The following is a 21640-nucleotide window of genomic DNA, read 5'->3' on the forward strand; positions in this document are numbered from 1 at the left end:
TTATCCCCGTCACTGCTAACACAGCTGAAATTTCTGCATATTTCTGCTTTTTTGTGAACAGAAAGAAGAAAAATGGATGGTTTTCGTTTTTTTTTCCAATTATATACAGTGTTATCTGCAATGTTGAAAAGAGATATGAGAACACTTCGGAGCTACACTGTAAAGCAGACTTAACCCAGATGGTACTTTTTTGTTCTTACATTCAAAAAAAGGCAGACTGTAGTCTATAAAGAAATCACAGTCTAAACATAAATCAAAGGGAGAGGGAGGGGGGAAAAAAAAAAAAAAAAGATAAAGTCATGAGATGGGTCAACATGTTAAGCAGTGGTTTCTACATCAATAGCATGAAGTTGTCAGTTCCTTAGAGGGCATGAGGGAAAGGCTAGTTTGCAGGAGTACCCTGAAGAAAACAGTTTACTCAGTGGAAATCTCTCTCCAAAATGTAACCAAATAGCATGGAAAAAAGCACACAAGTAAGCACATCTGAAAATGTAACTGAAAAATTATGAAGAGGAGTCTTACAGATCAGTTCATGATATCTGAATAAGACCACCAAATAACACAGAATGGTAGGTCAGAAAGATCTGGAAAGGATCCCGAAACTGTAACAAGTAACTCTTGATAAATGCAGTGGAGGCTGACAGTCAAAACCACAGGCTATGAAAATGCTGTGTACCCTACAACACTATCTGAATGAAAACATTCAAGGCCAGAATGGGCTACAGCAGGTGTGACAACTCTGTTGAATACCAGGCAAGATTTTTAACTTGATGAATGAACAGCTGGAGGAGACCACACTACATATACTTTACATCCACAGGATTTCAGTAAACACTGAGATAATAAAAATTTAAAAATGGGTCACAGTGAAGACAATTTGCTTTATTATTCTGTACTATAACCTAGGTATGGTGGTCATGCCACTAGCAATCGTGCAAAGACCCCTGAATATATAGGTAAACTCAACACTAACCGCTAGACTGATTGATTAGATCTCCATCTTTGACAAAATTCAGACAACTGATTCTAGGAAGTAAAACTCAAGGTTGGTATTTTCCATTTATGTTAACAAATAGAAATTTATTTTGCATAAACATAACCCAGACCAGGTTACTTATTTCAAATAATATTTACACTACAAGCATCATAAGGAACAAAACTGCACTTGCCTAATTACAAACAAGTAGACCACAAGAAGTTGTATTTTCACACACAGATTTCAAAGTTATTACGCTTCCTGCGAAAAATATGCTCTCTATGAACTTCATGAGCAAAGTTCTAATTCATCCTTCTTCATCCTTCTCACCTACTTTATACATGTATCCTTACAGTTTAGCAAGGGCTTGTGTGTAGCTTATTTCCAAAATTCAGTGTTTCCGTCCAAAATATAAAATTGTTGTTGAGAGGCTAAAATGGCCTGCTTTATTTAATTCTGTTCTTTAAATATTTGTATCAGAAAGGCAATTAATTCTTTCAGAAAAGCTCAAACAGAATTCTTCAAAAATAATATACTTCAAATTCTAGGTTCTTGTATATAATATATAAAGATAATTATTATTATAAACTACTAAGGGGATTTTATAACTTACCATTATATAATTTACTTATAACCATTAAAACTAAGTCAATATATATGTTAAAAGACAGTACTTAAAGTGACTTAAGTGTGGTCAGTGCATCAGCTGTAATCTATCCACAGAAGTCTTTCTCATCCTTCCATTTAATAAAATGGCTTAAGGGACAGAAAGCACGTATGCCAAGAATATCCAAAGGAATATGTCATTTACAATTCAGAATCAAGCAAAAAGAAAAAGGGATGTAAAAATTAAAATAATCATTAAAAAAATAATTTTTTCAGGGAGATACACTTTCCAATAACTTTGTTCTTTCTGGTTAGCATTTTCTTCATGTTTAATATTTGCTAATGTAATGGTAACAAAAACCACAAAGATGGAAGCGTGCCTCTTCCTCAAAAGATTTGAAATTGAAATGTAAAACTAAAGACTTCAACTACCAATTTACCTAATGAGAAGTAAAATGTCTCAGTTAAAAGGCACAACTCAATATATTTTTCTTAAAAACAGGTAAACTTCAGCCCAAACTCTAGAACATAAAAATGCAAAAATCAAGTGGCAGTAACTGCTCTGAAAACAAACACCACTCAAATAAGTAAAGATGGAAATTATACATTTATTATTATACTTACTATCAGGTTTCAGACATAAACGCTTAGACTCCAACAGCAACATCATAAAGTCATTTTCAAACAGGGAAAAAGCACTATCTCCAAATGGTAAGGCAGCTTAAGTTATCGTTTTTAGAGCACTGGCCATAAACACAGCAGTGTTTCTTTTAGAAAAACCTTCTAATACAGGACAACGCAATTTCTGCCTAACACCCTCCAAGTAAAATCTCCTCCTGTAGATAATATATAAAACTATGCTAGCATTACTTTAGATTTATAGACTAAATTGCACGTATGATTGAAATGGTTAGGGTTAAATGGTTAGGATTACATCTTAAAGTTTTAGTGAGTGTGTAAAATCCAAATATTTCATCTTTACTAAGTACAAAGCAAGAACAATTAATTATCAGTGAAATTAAGATTTTCCCTTTTCAAATCAATTTCTCCTGCAATATGGAAGCAGTTTAGAATGACAGGCTGTTGCATTAATACTTTAATTTTAGCATCACATAAGATTAAAACAGAATGTAGATCAAAGTGACCATAAAAAGGTGCTGTAAAATAGTCTTAGCCAGAAGCTGGATAGCTAGGGTAGACTGATTTTCTTTTTTAAAAAAAATTTTTCACATATATACATATATATATATATATATATATATATATACACATACATATATATATATATATACACACACACACACACACACACACACATATATATATATACACATGCAAATAAAATAGAAACCAGGTAATTTTATATGTTTGAAAAGACAGCAAATGAACATTTTTAGCATGCTATGTTTGGTGACATTTATAAACAAACACCAATAATGGAGTATAAATTGAAAAACTGTTTACTATACTGTGTTTAACCTTTTAAATCATGGTTGCAGGCTAGCAAGGCACTTTGTTGACCAAATTTACATATACTTACATTACAAAGAAGAATCAAAGTCCCAAGCTTTTATAAGGTCCATATGTTATTACAGTTGTTCTTATGTGTTGTGTTTAAAATTACTCCTTCCATCTAAACTACAGGCATCAAAACTCATCTTTTATTTTGCTTTCTTTTGAATTAGAAAAAATTAGAGACATTTACTAAAAATTACATCTTTGGTTAAAAAAAAAAAAGAATACCAACTACCTGAGAATCGAGAATGTTAAAAAACATTTAACTAGCTTAATCTGAAATTAGTTTAATATCAATTTATCAGTATGCAAATTCTTCTTTTTACTAAGTATCTGTTCATACTGGTTTTTAAGTAAAGTGAACAATCAACTTTTCCACAATATCATGCAATCCTAACGGATTGTAACAGAAACATTTTATTAATTCACTTTTCAGTAAAACCTAGCTATGATTAATTGCTATATAATACCTTAGAGGTACTTCTGACGCAAGAACATCATTATTTCAGAACGTCTGGTTTAATAGCAATGGCAATAAACTTGATTAGACTGAACTCTTGGAAGTAGCAGTCCATTTTCTATCACATATTTAAAAATCAGAGTGCTGTTTGGGTATCGTTTCCTGATAAAGATATTTTTCCAGTTGTAGTTTACCAAAGTCACTACTGTCACATGTCAAGCTGCTCTTATTATTACAAGCAGTCAATAAGAGAACTGCAGATGTCAAGAGGATTTGGTTGTATGCACACATCATGAAAAATGTAGAGATTATACTACTGAAACATCTACATCTCTAGTTATAGGACGATGCCAGATAAAAGCAAAAATAATCTCAACCAGTGATGGAAAAAATAAACTGTCAAGCTAGGTATGTACTATTCATGTTTTATGCCAGGATTCCAAAGGGAATAAGGTTTACTAATTGTGCTGCCTGTCAGCCAGTAACTCCTGAAAGCATCAGGGAGAGTGTCTTGTCTCAAAGTGTTTCACTGATTAAGGATACCAATTAAACTTGGACACCAGAGTGAGAAGAGTAGACGTATTTTACTGGGGATAACTAAATAATGTAACAGAGTAATACAAAAAACATGCAGTAAGAAAAGGCAGAATATTGCACCTAAAGCAACAAATAGGAAAAATACAGAGTAATGCAGAATAGTGATTAAGAAAGATAACATCGCCACTCACACACGTTACCATCACCCAGACCCGCAGTGTCTGGGCAGCCCCGGTTACAGCGAGGGTTTGCAGAGCCTGTCCCAGCAAGTGGGAAATCCTACATGGTGCGTCCGCCCATAGGTGAGGCTGCCAAAGTCGCTGTGAGCGGGCCCAGCCTTATATACTAGAGATCGACAAGTCAGAATAGCTGGCACCTTTGTTTAGAGCGGAAAATTTCTGGTTTCATTCTCCTGTTGGATTCCACCCAAAGCCTGGCCTCAGCAGGGAAACCAAGGGAGTTTCTAACAAGGCCAGATACTTGGGTTCCCAGCCTTGAAGAGGGCTGAGAAAGAAAAGTTGGATACATTCTCTCATCCTTTCATCCTCACTACTGATTATGTTTTGTCTAAGCTGCCTCTTTCACTAGTGCGTTTACATACTTTGTTAATGACTACATGCTAATTTAGCAGCTTCAGCTTGGGGCCTGTTGTTCAGGCTTCGGTGTTTCAACGCTTTAGCACTTTATACATCAGCTTAAGTGGGTTGTTCTAACTTAGTACAACACCTACTAGCACAATGGTTATCAGTTATAAAACATACAGGATTCATCTATAGGTCAACTCTGGCTTGGGCCTGTTGTCCAAGCCTTAGCACTTCACAAAGAAATGAGATTCCTATAAGTTTTGTTAACTGATGCTCCCTCAGAGCACAGAAAGGCTAGAGCATGAGCTCAACAATAGTCCTTCCTATTTGGCCAAGCAGCACGTGCACTAAGCCTCTAGCTACAACACAGCTGAACTTCTTTCACTAGGAGGTAACAGTAAAGCAGGGAGGAAGCTGGAAGTTCACTGCAAAATTGTAGAAAAACAGTGATGCTGCAGAGATAAGAAAGGAATATAGGACAAGAACTGATAGGAATTCGTGTGTTCTGTGAACTGTAAAGGTAGCTGCAATCTCGCATTATTAAATTACAGGGATTAATCCTTATCTGCAAACAGAAATAATTAATTTAGATCCTGGATGGAATATCATTCTAGACAGGAACAAAGGAAAAAAATTTTGACACCGTAACATTTTTGTTAGAATATATATAGAAAATATTCTGGAACAGTATTACAGAGAAAAAAATGCCAATATTTTCAAAGGTCGAGTCAGTTTTGGCAAGCTGGTATACTATGGTGTACATTTTTTAAAAAAATATATTAGTATAATTAACAGAACTTGTAGTCTAAAATGCTAGTTCATTTTGGGAAAACATCCAAATATGAAAAAGTATGTTTAAAGATTAAACAAATTCTTGCTTAAAAATGAACTGCAACTCCTCAATTGAATGAATAAATTCAATAAATTGCAACTCCTCAACTGATGCTCCTGAGCATCACAAGTGTTAATTAGAAAATTTAACAGGAATCCTGACAATACCTTCTCACTGGTAAGGAGTTCCAACTGTGATGCCAGTTCCTTTATTTGTCTCTCTTTTTCTGCCAGCTGAACCTATATGAAAAGTTTAAGGTTCCTGTATTAGTGAATAGAAGCTATTTCCCTGCATGCTATATTGTGAAAACAAAGTTCAGTGATTAAGTTCATCTTTCAGATGGAAATAATTTTGTCTACTATAGTTACATGCATCATCTAGTACTACTACAAATCAAAACCAACAACACTCCCCAAGTTTATCTAATGGATAACAGCAGTATATTAGCATCCTTTCCTTGCCAGCTTTCAGAGAACAGTTGTGGAATGATAAAATACTAGGTTTAAAATGAACAGTAGTGTCAGTGATACTAATGGCAGGAAGAACACCACTGCCCAGAAACAGCTGAAGGTTTGCAAGCCTCATCTCATTATTTCTGAAGGAATCTGTTGGCATTTCAGTGGTTTATTTCATCCACTTCTCTCCAGCTTTTATGTCCCACCACAGAACTGAGAGAACCAAAACCACCTCCTCCCTATTTTTTCCCCATTAAAACTCTTCATTACTTGAACTATTAGAAATAAGCAACTATATTAAGAACAGGATACCATTCATTGTCATAAACAAAATCTGTAACTTACTTTATACTGATCCTCCATCACTGCTAGTTGTAATTTTATACCCTCATTGATTTTCACTTGTTCTTTCCACTTCAGCTCCAGTTTAGCTAGTTCATCAGCATAAACACTGCATTTCATCTTCTCGTCCTAAAGTAGTTTACATCAAGGCATGAAATATTTACAATTTTAAAAGATCTCCCTTCCTTCCCCCAACAATGACATCATGTAACTCTATGCTTTTAGAACAAGACCATTTACAAATGGCTTCCCCAAGAAATCAAGCCTGGTTCAAGACTTTGAAGGGGACAAGAGCACTGAACACCACATAAATTATGTTCAGTACATACTCTACTCTTGCATGAGTTTTCAGCAAGCTAGTATTCCTCTTTAGTTTAACAGTTTGGAGTTTCTTGTATCTAATACTACATTGTAATCATTATTATCCTTTCAAGTGTCTCACTTCAATACAAAACCTTTCCTCGTGCAACTTTACAACCTAAATATCTTTCATCCAGAAGGTCAAAGGCAAAACTTTCCTCAAGCATCACTACAGAAGAAATAGCCAGCAGAATCTAACACAGGCTCTCCATAGACAGGGCAATGAGAAGAATTACAGGACAGTTGTTACATCCTGGAGAGCACATTAAAATAATCTCATTGTGATAAGAAAAACAAGATGAACAGAGACAAGACAACACCCAGAAAGCATTTCTTAAACAATTCTACAACAGTTAATTTTCATCAGCATCACTGAAGCAATATTCCATCATCATACATACATCCAAACTGGTTAAATGAAAATCATGTTAGGACTGACAGGTATTAATATTTGAAGGGAATTACTACTGTGGCTACAGCACTACTGGTGCTAACTTTTGTCCAGATATAAATGCTTTTATGTATGACTGAGCCCAAGCTAGTAGGCAGCATCCACTTAGATGTCAAAACATTGTAAAAGCCCGGGACAGCCAGATTTGGAGGAGTTATTACACTTGAACAGCCTATCAGATAAACATTGCTATACTTGTTCCAGACATCAGCTGGCTTATAGAAACATGTTGTATTTGATTTATAAAAGCAATTACACTTAAAATATAATGCAAAAGTATTGAAAACCTTAAACACAGAAGTAGTAGTAGTATTGTTCATTTGTTTTACTGCATCTGGGTTTTCCTTAGGGGTCCTTGTCTGAACCCTCTAACGCCACAAGTAATTGAAAGCTGACTTTAATAAAAATGCGTTTTCTAATGTTGACTTCTACCATAATCACAGTGTATCAAACAAACAAGGCAACTCAGCTGGATAGACTTTGTGGTTTTAAGACTTAGCACCTATAGCTACTTTCTGTTCAGCTTTCCGAAGCAGCCATTTACTTACTGCCAACATTTGCTTGCATTTCTTATACTTCTCTGTTTTCTCAGCAATTTCTTTATTCATTTCACGTACTTGCTCCTTTACCATGAATTCCGAAACTATGTCAGATGAAATGGGGCTAACTGTGAACATTGAAGAAAAAACAAGAATATTGATTTTTTTTGTTCCATAAAGTAAAGTTTGTGTAAGAGAGATGACAGGCCATATTTAACAACGAATCAAGGACAGAGTGTGCTGCGTTATCCAAGCAAACAGTCAACCAGAGACAATCAGTACCATGTGGCTAGTGATACAAGATCAGCAGCCATATTGGCATGTCTGTGTCCAGTTCTCGCACACTCTGAAGATGAACATAAATATACACATACATTTAAAAAAAAAAGACAGACATCTCTCCATTTGGCTTCCAAGAAAGTTAACACTAGAATATATATGTTATGATATCATACTAGAGATTTTATTCTTCTGTAAAACCATGAAGTGCCTCGGCAATCTATTTCATCCCATCACGTACTATAACTGAACTTGCTGGGATTTTATTTGTTTTAGGAAACACTTGTATTTACTTAAAACAGGAGGAAACTTGACAGAAAATGCAATCTATAGTCTCTATAGACAGAAATAATGTGTTAATTATAAAGGAACACAAAATTAGTCAGCATTTACTGGCATTTATCAATTTGAGTAACAGAACCACAGAATGGTTTGGGCTGGAAGGGACCTTAAAGACCATCCAGTTCCAGCCCCCTGCCCTGGGCAGGGACACCTTCCACTAGCCCAGGTTGCCCAAAGCCCCGTCCAGCCTGGCCTTGAACACTGCCGGGGAGGGGGCAGCCACAGCTTCTCTGGGAAACCTGTTCCACTGTCTCACCACTCTCATAGTAAAGAATTTCTTCCTTAGTTTTAACCTATTACATGTTTATGTTCTAGAAGATCAGTTTTGTAAAAACAGTTCATAAAATTATAATCTGGTTAAACATTTTCTAATAAACCACTACTGCCTATAAATCATACAAATAGTCTATAGACTTGATCGTGCCATCACATAATCAGAACTTTTCAGTGGATTTGATTTCATAGTAGAACGTTACAGTAGATAGTAATTGTAACACAACTGCAAAATTACCATGCTACTGTACCGTTCACAAATTTGGGGATGATCTTTTTTTTAAATGAATTGTTTACTAGCTTGGCAAAACCAGATCTGTTAACTATCAAGCAGAAATTCAAGAGTTCAGTCCCAATGACATTAACAAATATCAATGGAACTGTTTTGAAAAAGATACATGAAGTTATTTATGAATATTACACTTGCAAGACAAGATTTTTAGATTAATTTTCACATTTCTAATCATTGCTTTAAACTTAAACAGAACAAGTCCACTTTATACTAGAAATACTATTAGGGACTACTTCACATAGACGACACTTTCAGGCTGATACAAATAGACAAGATTTAAGCTGTTGATACCTGGAGATGCAGACAACTTTTTATCTGTAACAACGGCAGTAGCTGTCTCATTGTTAGATGCATCTGTCAGTTTCTGTTGATGCCCTGCAATTTTCTTTGTGAAAAGAAATGTGTTTTGGTATTTAATTAAATGAAAGCCCAAGCACAAAGTAACATGTATCTTATATTATCATTTCCTCCAAAATTGGATTAGACAGAATTGCTCATTAAAACAGGAGGTAATAATAAATATGCAAACACATTTAATTCCACTAACACAGAAATTGCCTCAGACTATGATTTTTATAATCTTACTTTATAAAGTTCTTTTTCCCTAGAAACAGTAATTCCTAAGCAAATTATTAGAAAAAAATCTCATTTTCTAGAGAATCACACTTAAATCCATCAACTTAAATCTAATATTCCATTAGGAAATGGAGTCTACATTACTGATGAGTGCTGGACTTCTGGTGTCAAAGTAGTGAAATCTGGTGTTTATTATCAGATGTAAACATAGCCAAAGATGTGGAAGATTTTTTTTTAAGGAAAACCACAGGTGTTCTGATATGACACCTCATTCACCATTGACCTTCTGGATGAGAAGACAACTTTTTACAGTAATCTGTGGATCAAAGCAGGTAACAACCCCATTTGTTCTGTGGACAGCAGAAATATTTAAGTCTGTTTTTCTTAAGAATGCACATTTATACATCTTGCCATTGCTCATACACCTTTTCCCCATTTGAGTGCCTCTTCAACTCAGTCACCAATTTTCACAAAATTCAGAAGAACTCTGCCCTCAAATCTGGTTGAAATTTGCTAACAGGTTCAGTTACTAGGCAGCATGACTCACACCATCACTGCAAAAGCCTCGTGTATTTACGGAACAAAGCTTAGAAGAGTGAGAAGAATACAAAATACATATGGAATACAACTATATACTGTGTTGTAGAAACTTTATCCTCACTTCACACTGAAATCCTACTCCAAGTTCCCCCTTCCCCCTGCTCTTTGGTTTGGGGTGGGTTTGGTTTTTTTTGTGATGGTGGTACTGAATAGAGGTAGTAATTATGGATTTTTCCCTGCTTCAGTTTCAAAATTCTTCCTTGAACAACATTATGCCTAAAGGTTCATCCAAACTCTTGTTAGATTTCTACACATACCAGTTACTATAAATCCTATGCTTGATTTCGACAACTATCTAAATAGAATCACAGAAGTAATTTAGCTTTATGGAAGAAAATAGTAAATTAAAGAGCCATTGTTTACCACATGTTTTAATCCTTTTTACAAGAAATGGGTTTTGCAGAAGGAAATTAAATAGTTGCTGAAAAGTTACAAGAAGCAAATGCAATTCCTCTCATTCTACTTACTGCCTGTTCTGTAAACTTGTTTACTTGTTTTTGAAGTTTTTGACATTCTTTGAATTTTTCTTTGTAATGGTCAGCAGCCATTTGCAGACGAAGTTTCAGATCTTCAACTTCTCTGCGCAGTTCCTGCTCCACTGTGTTTGAAGCTTCCTTTAAAAAAATTAGAAACTGTTCTCCCTTTTGTTCAAACACCACTATTTCCTAAAAAGCTCCTTTTCAATCAAAGAAAACATAATGCTGTATCTAAGTGCACAAGCAGTTCCTATTTTATTTGTGGGAAGGAAAGGAATAGAGTGGTAGAACAGAGACAGGAAGCATCTGTGCTGATCTTCATTCCCTGCAGGACACACTGAGGGAATAAATAGGCACAGGTATAATACCAGAGACAGATAAAGAGGATTCTTATTCTATGAGCTGATTAATGTGTATCAAAAGTCCGAACACCATCCAGAAGGAGTTTTAGCTATCTTACAGGTCAGTATAGCCACGTGGCAAAAGTGGACAGACCACAACTGTATTCTATTACACTCACTGTGACTCTACTGGAAGGGCTTCAGCTGAGCTGATACACAGTATCAATGATACACAAGCTAAGCAAACTACATTTACCAACTGGATATATGCAGTGTTCTGATACTTTCTGTCAAGTTGAGTCATTCAGATGATCTGCTAGACTTCTCTCAGGATGCATTTCAAAGATACTGTATTAGTTGAAATTCTTATGAAAATACATGATTCTTGGATATTTTAAATATAATAGTTCTTTTGAGGGTTGTACCATTCACTTCGTATTTACTGCACTATTTTAATTACTGTTCAGCTCAATGTATTTTTTTCAAACTACTACATCACTACAGTAAGCCTAGTAGCAAATTAATGCAATACAGTTGCAGTGACAGAAGATCCAGCACAAAACTCACTTCAGTCAGAATGATGAAACTTATATTAGCTCACTAAATTTTTATCCAAGATGAAGGAAGTCAAGACAGTTTCCATGACATTAATATTTTTACATTTATAAATACTAAAGCAAATTAACTTAGACCACAAATATTGGAAGGACTCACAAGAATCAAAAAAGAATCCATCAATGAGGAAAGAACATTTTAAAATAAAACGCTACCAATCAATTTTCTTATCTGAATGAATTTTTAATGCTACTGTGGCTCATGTAAAAGAATTAAGGATTCAAAATAATATAAATACTGTATTATTCTGCGAAACAATGTGGAGGGGAGTTGTGCTAAGCAGGAACAGAAACCTTTCTCACCCACCTTCCAAATCAGCTAACATGCACTTGATTTAAGGTAGTATCTTGAGTACCAAAAGTGAATTTGATAATAATTTGTACTAATCACCCAGAAACATATTTTATTCCCCAACTTCAGCAAAGCTAGCTCCAACAGATTTTATAAATACAGATAAACATCAGTACTAAATACTGACAATTTACCTGTTCATTTTTCAAAGTTGTGACTTTTTTAAGTTCAGCTAAAGCATCAGCAAGCTGCTTTTTCAATTTTTCATTTTCCAGACGTGCACTGTGAAGATCTGCCATTGTCTTATCTCTCACATTTACTGCATCGCTCAGCTCTTTTGACATTAGAACAGCTTCTTGTTTGCTAGCCTGAATCTGATCTTCAGCTTTCCGGAGTTGCTCTTTTAAAATACTTGCATCCTCCTAGAAAAGGGAAAAGAGGGAAGAGAAGCCATCATTTTTTAATTCAAAGCTTAAATAAATGTTGGTATAGGGATTAGAAGCTTTTGAAAGAAAAATCAAGTTTTCCTGGTGGCTTTAGCAAAACCACAAAATCAAGAGGTTAGTATACAAGTAACCATTTTCCCCATTTGCCTCCTTAGCCAACAATAGTGTGCAAACATATTTCACTGTGACATAAAGGCATATTTAAATATTTTATACACACTGGATTTTTGTTGTATTTTCAGCTTTAGTTTTAAACATACACCAAAAAAAGTATTTCTGTTTTCCAGAACATCTTTGTTCTTATTGCCATAGAACTCTTAACTGGCACAAATGGCTATCCAGCTTCAAAACCAAAGTTCATCCCACAGTAAGACACTGCAGGTAACAACAGACTAAGAGGTCTTATAATGCCTATAATTGGTTGATGCAAGACACTGTAATGCAGCTTTGGGACATTTTTCTCACGGCTCTGTTTCCTAAGATCTTGCACAACAAGCTTCTCAGAAGGGACTGAGAACAAAACGTAATGAAGAACAAGCTGCAGCACGCAGCACTAAAGACTCTCCGCACTGCTGTAGCTCCACAGGGCAGTCCAAGGGCCAACTGACCACACTGTGCTACTGACCTCTCATTCCTCAGAGAAGTCCAGGATCACCAAAAATTTAAAACAAAACAAACCAAACAAACAAACACCCACCCAACCACCAAAATTCAAAGCCACTACAAGCTACTTGCAGCTTCTGGGCTTCCTGAAGGCATAATCATCTCTCATTCTTGAGTCTAAGCATAAATTCAGGAATTATCTAGCCCATTATTTATTAATTTTTGAATAATCACTTAGCACAGCAAATCCAGAGAAATACTAATACTTTTTGTAAGCATTTATGAAGATGGATGGAATAGGAAATGCCCTAAAGTCCTGTCCCTAAGCTATTTTTACAACACAGTGCATTAGTTACATATTTCAGTAAATATCTGCAGTTTCACACTGTAAGACAAAAATGTTAAATGAACCCACCAGAAACATCACAAGCACTACATATTAATAAATTACATAAAATGCTTGTTTGCTTCAATATTGGCACACCCCCCCCACATTTTTACTTCAAAGTAAAATACAATAGTAATTCAGAAACAAAACTGCAGAGCAGTCGAAAGACTAAAACAAGATAAGCTGTAACCTAAAGCAAGGTAGCATGTCATTTTTGCCCTCTTGCTATGTCCATTCTTAACAGCATGACTTCTCTACTTAAACTTTACATTCATAACTCATATTACTTTAACGCCACTTCTATACTTTTGAGACCTAGACTGCTTTTTCTGTGAGAACACTGGCAAGACACACAAGATGAAGTCACCTGCATAATCTGACTTTCATGCTGGCCTCAAAGGCTGTGTGTAAATTAACTCTCTAGTTGGGATCAAGAGCACATCTGTGAAGCAGAACTCCCAGTCAATTCCACTATTACCTATCATACTGTAGATCACAGGACAGAACAAGTCCCGGGGCACAGAAATTGCATTCCTCTTGGATTAAACAAAACAGGAAGATGTATCTCAGGAACAAACACCTAATGGGTATTCAATTGTGGTGGGTTGACTCTGGTTGGACACCAGGTACCCACCAAAGCTGCTCTGTCACTCCTCAGCTAGACAGGGTAGAGAAAACATAATGAAAGGCTTGTGGGCCAACAGAGAGAGATGATTCACTACTTACCATCACGTGCAAAAGAGACTCAAGTTGAGGAAAAAAAAAATAATTTATTATCAATCAAAGCAGGATAATGAAAAGTAAAATCAAATCTTAGAAACACCTTCCCATCACCACTCCCTTCTTCTCAGGCTTAACTTCACTCCTTATTTTCTCTACCTTTCCCCCAGTGGCACACAGGGATGGGGAACAGGAGTTCGATCAGTTCATCGCAAACTGTCTCTGCTGCTCCTTTCTCCTCAGGGGGAGGACTCCTCACACTCTTCCCCTGCTCCACCATGAGGTCCCTCCCACAGGAGACAGTCCTCCACAAAATCCTCAAATGTGAGTCCTTCCCACAGGCTGCAGTTCTTCACAAACTGCTCCAGCACGGGTCCCTCCCATGGGGTGCAGTCCTTCAGGAACAGGCTGCTCCAGCGTGGGTCCCCCATGGGGTCACAAGTGCTGCCAGCAAACCTGCTCCAGCGTGGGCTCCTGCCTCCATGGGGCCACAGGTCCTGCCAGGAGCCTCCTCCAGCATGGGCTTCCCACGAGGTCACAGCCTCCTTTGGGGCTGCTCCAGCGTGTGGTCCTCCCCGGGGTGCAGGTGGAGATCTGCTCCACTGTTACCCTCCCTGGGTGCAGGGCACAGCTGCCTCACCAGGGGCTGCACCACAGGCTGCAGGGGAACCTCTGCTCTGGTGCCTGGACCAGCTCCTCCACATCCTCTTCACTGACCCTGGTGTCTGCAGAGTTGTTTCCCTCACATATTCCCACTCCTTTCTCCAGCTTCAGTAGCTGTTGAGCGGAGTTTTTTCCCCCTTCTTAAGTATGTTATCCCAGAGGTGCTACTCACATCCCTCACGGGCTCAGCCTTGGCAAGTGGTGGGTCCATCTTGGAGCCAGCTGGCACTGGCTCTGCCAGGCACAGGGGAAGCTTCTGGCAGCTTCTCACAGAAGCCACCCCCACAGCCCTCCTGCTACCAAAACCTTGCCACACAAATACACAATACATCTATCCATAGCACCACTCTAGAACTAGTCTGAAGTACCCCCACCTGGGCCACAGACAGCACAGACACCAGTTCTTCAGCAATTTCACTCTCCTACTACACCACACTGCTTGCTAACCACAATGCTACCACACCGCACAGCCAAAGTCAACTCCTCCTTAGAAGAGTTTTTGTTACTGCTTATTGCTAATTTCTCAATTTAGTCCATTTATATGGCATTGTATCCCTTCTCAGGTTTTACATCACTGTATATTGACAGTACATGCACCTAACAAATCCTTCAGCACACCTTTCGTGTCTCCTCTTTTCTCCTACGTCACCCTCTGCAGTCTCAACAGCTACGTTAACTTTTTTCTTTTCCTCAGTCTCCTTCCTTTTCCTTGAAGTTAAAAGCAACTCAGAGGAGTGCACCACTTTTACTTAATTCACAATTATTAATTTTTTTAAACATAGTTCATCTCAGTTCAACACATGAGACCTCAACAAGCATAGAATGTGCAAAACTAAAACCTAATTCACTCTTTTGATCAGTTTTTGCATCTCCTGAGAACACCTCTTGCCTCTCAGCCTATACTCTGGGGATACCTTCAACTTCTTCCTTTCTCTTGTCAAACACATATAACCTTAGATATGTTTATTTTAAAACAGGCCAATTATATTATTAATGCTTACCTTGTTTGATGAGGAGAGCAAAAAAGCTTTCTTCATATTTTCTTTTTCAGCTATAAATAGCTGTAATCTGCCAACCTCCTCTTTATAATACGATATCATGTTTTCTTTGTTTGCATCCAAATTCTTAAACGTCTGGATTTCTTTTACTAGTTTGGTGTTTTCTATTTCTGTATTCTTCAAGTGTATCTGTAATAATGCTAAAAAATGTCAAACTCTTCTTCCATATTATGAAAACTACTGTTCACCTGTTCATTTAAGTGTTCACTAAATTCTAACTCATCTCTGAGACAGAACAGGTAAAGAGAAAAATTAAACATTTGATAATATCCCTGCCCTCCAGCACAAATTTTCTAGCTGGAATTCTTTCAGCTTGATCATCTAAAAGCAGCTCCACTCTAAAGCTAGAAGTTAAGGCCCTGATTTCTGTCCACATCACACTGAGCTATTCAGAATTCACTCCTCCTCACAAATTCTGAATAACTAAGGACAAGCAAAAAAGAAATGACCTGAAGAAAACTAAAGAGAAATTAAAACTTCAGGTGGTATCTACTTGCAATCATCTAAGCAAACAGGACTACATCAACAATATTCATTTCCAAAGCCAGCAAACTAACAACTCTAGAGCTGTTTTCAAGGTGTCATCAAGTCTATCATGTTATGCCTAATAAAGGATAACTGTTGTACTCAAGTACTGTCCACTCAAAGACTAGAAGACTTGTGTTGCTTATTTGCAAAGGGTTTCCATGCTTGTGAGAGATGTTTTGAGATTTTGACTTCTGGTGTATATCTAATACTGCCTGCCACACAATGACATTTTCCTCTAAACACAAAATATCTTTTAAACACACTAATGCTTCGTTATTTTAGCATATAAAACTTTTTTTTGCCTTTTTTGGGGATGGGCCAGCAGAGGGGATGACACAAACACAACACTCATTTTAAATATGGGGGCGTCTCAATACCAGCAAAAGAAATCAGCTATGCTACCAAAAATCAATGTAATATAGATCCCACTAAAACTTCTTAGAGTTATGCACAAGACTCAAGAATAGGGAACAAGAAAACAGTCTGGAGTGAGAATTTAGAAGACTAAAAGGTAATTTACTTCTGAAAAAGTGTGTTAAGAAAACCGGTTACTGGGTGATGCACTGTATAACTAAAGAACTTCCTCGCTAGCATCTATTGGTTTTTGTTACTATGCCTGCATTTTAACAAACTGGTGATCCATTCTGCTTATAGAACTTTTTATACCATGGGATGAATTCAGATGCTATTTTTCTTATTTATTTTTATATGAGAACATCTATAACTGTCTTAAAAATCTGTTCACAGAAGTTGACCATTTCCTCTTTTCCTTAACAAATTCAATTTATCAAACTTCTCTATAAAACATTATTACCTTTATTTCAAACCACTTCATTTCCGTGTATACACATACAAGGAATAAAGTTACCTTATAAAGTTCTTTTTCATCCTTTTCTGTCTTTAACACACATTCAAGTTGCTCCTTCTCAAGCACCACTTTCTTCAGTTTGTCCTTCAGACTAAGACATTGACAAATTACAGAACTATTAATACAGAAAACCAATGCAACCATCAAAAATTGTAAGTTTTTTAAAAAAGGACCTATGTTAAAAAAAACAGTAAAATAAGGAAGGTAAGGAACAAAATTACTTAAATACCTGTCTAACTCAGTTTCTTTTGCAATGGCTTTTTGAGTAACAGTCATGATATCTTCTTCAAGCTGGAGAACTTTTGAAGCAGCTTCATCATGCTTCTTCTTCAAATCATCAATTTCAGTTTTAAGAGCTTCTGATGCTTGAACATTGTTCTTTGAAAAAGTTGCAAATAGGTATAATTTAAGAAAGTGTATCTTCAAAACTACAAGACACTATTTGAATTTATGCTAAAATATTGTCATTAGATTTCTTCTCTTCCTTAAAATGTATGACAAGCCCATTTCAAGTATATATATTTTGAATATATAAAATTATATTAAACTTGCTATGTGTGGTTAATATGAGTCAATAAGAAGTTCTGGTGCAGGCATTCAGTTACACAGAAACTACATATACTTCAGAGTGTAAAACAAAGCTGTATTTCATCTTTTGCCCATGTCCTTTCCGCAAACTAACCATCGACTGCCTATCTTGGAAAACATTAAGAACTTCTATTTCTGTTTTACTTAAATTTAATTTCTTTTACTTAAAAAGGTGGGTTTGCATTTGACCAGATAGTTACACCACTCAAGCAAGTTACAGTAAAGACAACTGCAGGCAAAAGGATTAAAAAATAAAAACAAACCCAAACCTGAAGAACTCCTGATGAAGAGATAATTACTACACCACATTCTCCTATCTGGAACATATGGAGGGGCCTCACAAAGCTCATGGAAGCTAATGAAACAATTGCGGGATTTATGTCTTGGATATTGGAAGCCAAGACAGATGATGACAACACCCAAAACAGATTCCTTTGTCAGAAAACTGACAGATGCAAAATGGGAAGCCCCTGTTAAGTATCACATTCATTATCTGATGACAATAATGTCCATAACATTCTAAGGCAGTGGACAGCTAAAAGTCATGTCCATCACAGAAAAATGAGCATTTAAAGTGAGGTAATCTTAAATAATCCAGAAAAACACTCTTTTCAGTATAACACTATCTTGAGAAAATAAATTAGTAACACTAAAGTAGAACACACATACTGAGACAATATGCTACTATTTCTGATATCAAAACTCAATAGAGTTCAGCTTAGTATCAAGCACGAGTGGTATGAATCAAACTGTAAACAAGGTCAAGACAGACTGACCAACATGCTGACTACAGCGTGACTTACACTGTTTGTGCTGATATTAAGGTACAAGTTGTCTTTCTGCTTGACATTTGGAAAATTAAAGCACTAGTTCATCTATTCATTTTTAAACAAAGCTTAATGCCCTGAAACAACAAGTCCATGCTGTTACATCAAGAAAAACACAGCCAGAGTTTACAAAGAACCCCTACTGGCCAGATTCCAACCTAACTAACAATGTTTTAAGTACAATAAAATATAATGAGGACTGGTTTTACTCATTAATTGTCAAAATACACTGTTTCCAAGTGTAATTAAGCCCCGCTTTTACAAGCAACTAAACAGAAGTTTGGGCATTATGATTTTTTTGGAGGGGGGGGGTAGGGGGTGTTGAATTGTGAGGGGTGGCAAATGTAATGATGACTCAATTGCTTCCTAAACACTACACCAGCACTGAGTTTTTTATTCTTGTTACATATGCTATAAAAAGAGCACTAGTACAACTATTTAAGCTCTACATGTCTTTATTATGTGGCTTAATATAATAAACAATTTCAAGGGATGATGAGTGTACCATCTTTTCTGAAAAAGCATTGGAAATAAAGAGCCACAATTTTCATAACGTCTTTAGTTTTGAAGACCTATCAGTTTCCTGCAACCAAAAGTATACGTACTTAGGGTAATGAACACAGGATATTTTAATTAAAGTCAGTATTCCAAGTAAAACTTGTATGTAACTAGCAGCAACAACACACATTCTAACTGCTTGTCCTTCCCTAGTGCAGTGGAGACTAATTACTTGCCCCTGTTTTGAAAGTCTAGCATAGTAAAAAGTCTATTTCAATGCATATCTGTGTTTTCTCTAAACACCACTTTGGTATAACTGTAACTGTTGTAACCCAAGTGCCTTCAAAAGAATTTAATCTGATACACTATATATACAAACTGTACAAACAGTTCAAACAGGCTGCCAAAAGTAACATATATTAAAAGGAATTAATAGCCTGAAAAAAATTCACTCCACAAACAGAATTACAATTGATGCTGCTTTGCTAGTTATTCTAAAGGGACATGGTATTAAAATGTAAAAGTTCCATACTTAACAGATTCTCACCTAATAAACTTGCTTAGATACAACTAAAGCCCACAGTTTTGAAAGAAAAAAAGGATTAATTTTTAGAGACGACTTGTTATTTTACAGAATTCTTAGCAATTCAATTTAGATGCTGCAATCCTAGGCCCATACACTCCGGTTACAGCAGTTTCAGAGCCTGTAAAATTTAAAATGAGTGCTCTTAGACTATTTTACAGGTAGAAAGCAACTGTGTTTTAGAAGGAGTCTAAAGGGGACGAATATAATAAACACATCAACTATATGTACAACCTCTATTACAAAAAAGATAATTACTCTCTGCAATTATCAATAATTTATCTGGTACATCGACAATTATTATACCTTTCCCCCCACTTTCTTAACAGAAAGAAAATCACAGCAAGAGAGTGAATCATTTTAGTAAATTGGTTTTAAAACACCTAACAATTTCAAGGTTATTTTTACTCTGGATTGTATTTTTAATCCATTTACAAATGCAGCTCCCCCCATCCCCCTCCCTAAAGTTGCAACACCCTTGTGGGTAGAAGCAAACTGCATGCACCACAAAGGCCAGAATAAACAGCCAGAAATTACTTGTCAGCTTCACTGGTACAAAACAAAAAGCTACCAAAACAAAAATTCCTGTAACTACTAGGGGTCTCACTAGTGAAATAAACCAAAGAAAATTTAATGTAGTTGTCAACTGAATCTATTTTCCCCAGAATCAAAACTCCACTTTGAAAATTTTGATGTACCTTCAGACAGGGAACAAGAAGGGGCACTAAAATCTTTATTGCTATTCTAAAATGGCAAAAGATTTAACACTGATTTTTTTTTAAATAATTTTATTGTAATCACATGAACTGTCCTCCCCCTGCAAAGAACTGCCATTACACCTAAAGGGATTTGTTTACAGCTTCCAAAAAACCAGACTTTTTATGTCAAAATGTTCCGCATTATAAATCATTTGCTTTAGGTTTGTGTAACCTAATCATAAATACACTGATTGAAAACTCATACAGCTATTATAAACTCTATCTAAAGGATATGCAGAATACATGTGCTCTTCCTTGAAACATCTTTAAAAACTATTTATTAAACTTCTGCTGCAAAAGGGCTGATAATCGTTCCTTTGAGAATGGAATAGCCATAAAGTTTCTAGATTCTCATTTTTATAACAGAAACTATGTCAAAAATCTCTACGCTCAACAATGAACAACAAAATGTTTTCCCTACTTATTTCTTACTTCTAATGCATACACCACTAAACCAGTTCAGAGTACAGTTCAGTTAATGGCACAGTAGCACAGACATCTCTTCCTGTGAATCAACACATACAACATATTTTTCAAACATACTTAAGGCACAGAGAGATCCAGCAGACAGCAGACAGAATAAAAAACTTGAAAAATACAACCCAAGCCTATTTGCAGCTGTGACATCTTGCAGTATGGCAACAGGCAGCAGGGCTTTTTATGCGTCATCTTCCATTTTCATAACATGTAAAACTCCCTACCCACTTTTTAAAAGCCATTCCACACCTAAAGCATTCACCTTTGATTAATGGCTCATATTTGCAATCTTCATTTTACTTTTTACAGAATGCATACATTGTAACAAAAAAAGAAAGGTTAAAAATGAGCTGTGCAATGAAATCAGAGGTCAATTCCCCAATACAAGGCAACTTAAAAAAAAATGAAGAAAAAAGTAGCAGCACCTTTCATCTGGATTGATTTATCTGGGTATAATTTAATGTCAAGGGAACCATTATTCTTCATATCCTGTTGAAAATTTAGGGGATCTAGATGAATTATCTGCAGGAGCCTTTTGATTATCCCATTGACATCACAGCAGCTCCAATGGAATCATGTAAAACACTTGGCTGACACCATACTCTATTTAAAGAGAATTCAAGGAGAAATTATGAACACAACATAGTATTTGCAGCCACTGCAAAATCTGAGTGTGCTCATAACACAGGGCCTGAACGTTCTGAAAGGAAACCTCACGTCATTTTTCTTTCTAATGAAATCTAAGCATTTGGTAAAGTAAAACAGTAAACCAATTCCAAACAAACTCAATGAAGCTGAACTATTATCTTTGTGACTATGGCTGAGAATAGAAATACTACTCTAAAACCTCTGAAGTCTCTCTATTCCAAAAAACTAAAATATCACAGCGGTAG

At 36.1% G+C, this 21640-nt stretch overlaps 1 protein-coding gene across 4 annotated transcripts in view; it reads right to left on the reverse strand.

The window, feature by feature from the left end:
* The window catches only part of TAX1BP1 (Tax1 binding protein 1), a 62105-nt gene that overhangs the window by 10911 nt on the left and 29554 nt on the right, over positions 1-21640 (reverse strand). Inside the window, exons 6-14 of one of the 4 annotated variants that reach the window (XM_026841957.1) lie at positions 17246-17394; positions 17017-17107; positions 15564-15749; positions 11937-12164; positions 10487-10633; positions 9135-9228; positions 7667-7785; positions 6311-6436; positions 5678-5749 (exon numbers count right to left, since the gene is read on the reverse strand). In XM_026841957.1, the coding sequence (XP_026697758.1) occupies positions 5678-5749; positions 6311-6436; positions 7667-7785; positions 9135-9228; positions 10487-10633; positions 11937-12164; positions 15564-15749; positions 17017-17107; positions 17246-17394 (1212 nt within the window). The remainder of the gene's footprint in view (positions 1-5677; positions 5750-6310; positions 6437-7666; positions 7786-9134; positions 9229-10486; positions 10634-11936; positions 12165-15563; positions 15750-17016; positions 17108-17245; positions 17395-21640) is intronic. The other 3 variants (XM_026841958.1, XM_026841959.1, XM_026841960.1) reach the window with 3 other exon arrangements.

The sequence above is a fragment of the Athene cunicularia genome (assembly GCF_003259725.1).
Source record: "Athene cunicularia isolate RWA chromosome 2 unlocalized genomic scaffold, athCun1 chr2_part1, whole genome shotgun sequence".
In the NCBI taxonomy this organism is placed as follows: Eukaryota; Metazoa; Chordata; class Aves; order Strigiformes; family Strigidae; genus Athene; species Athene cunicularia.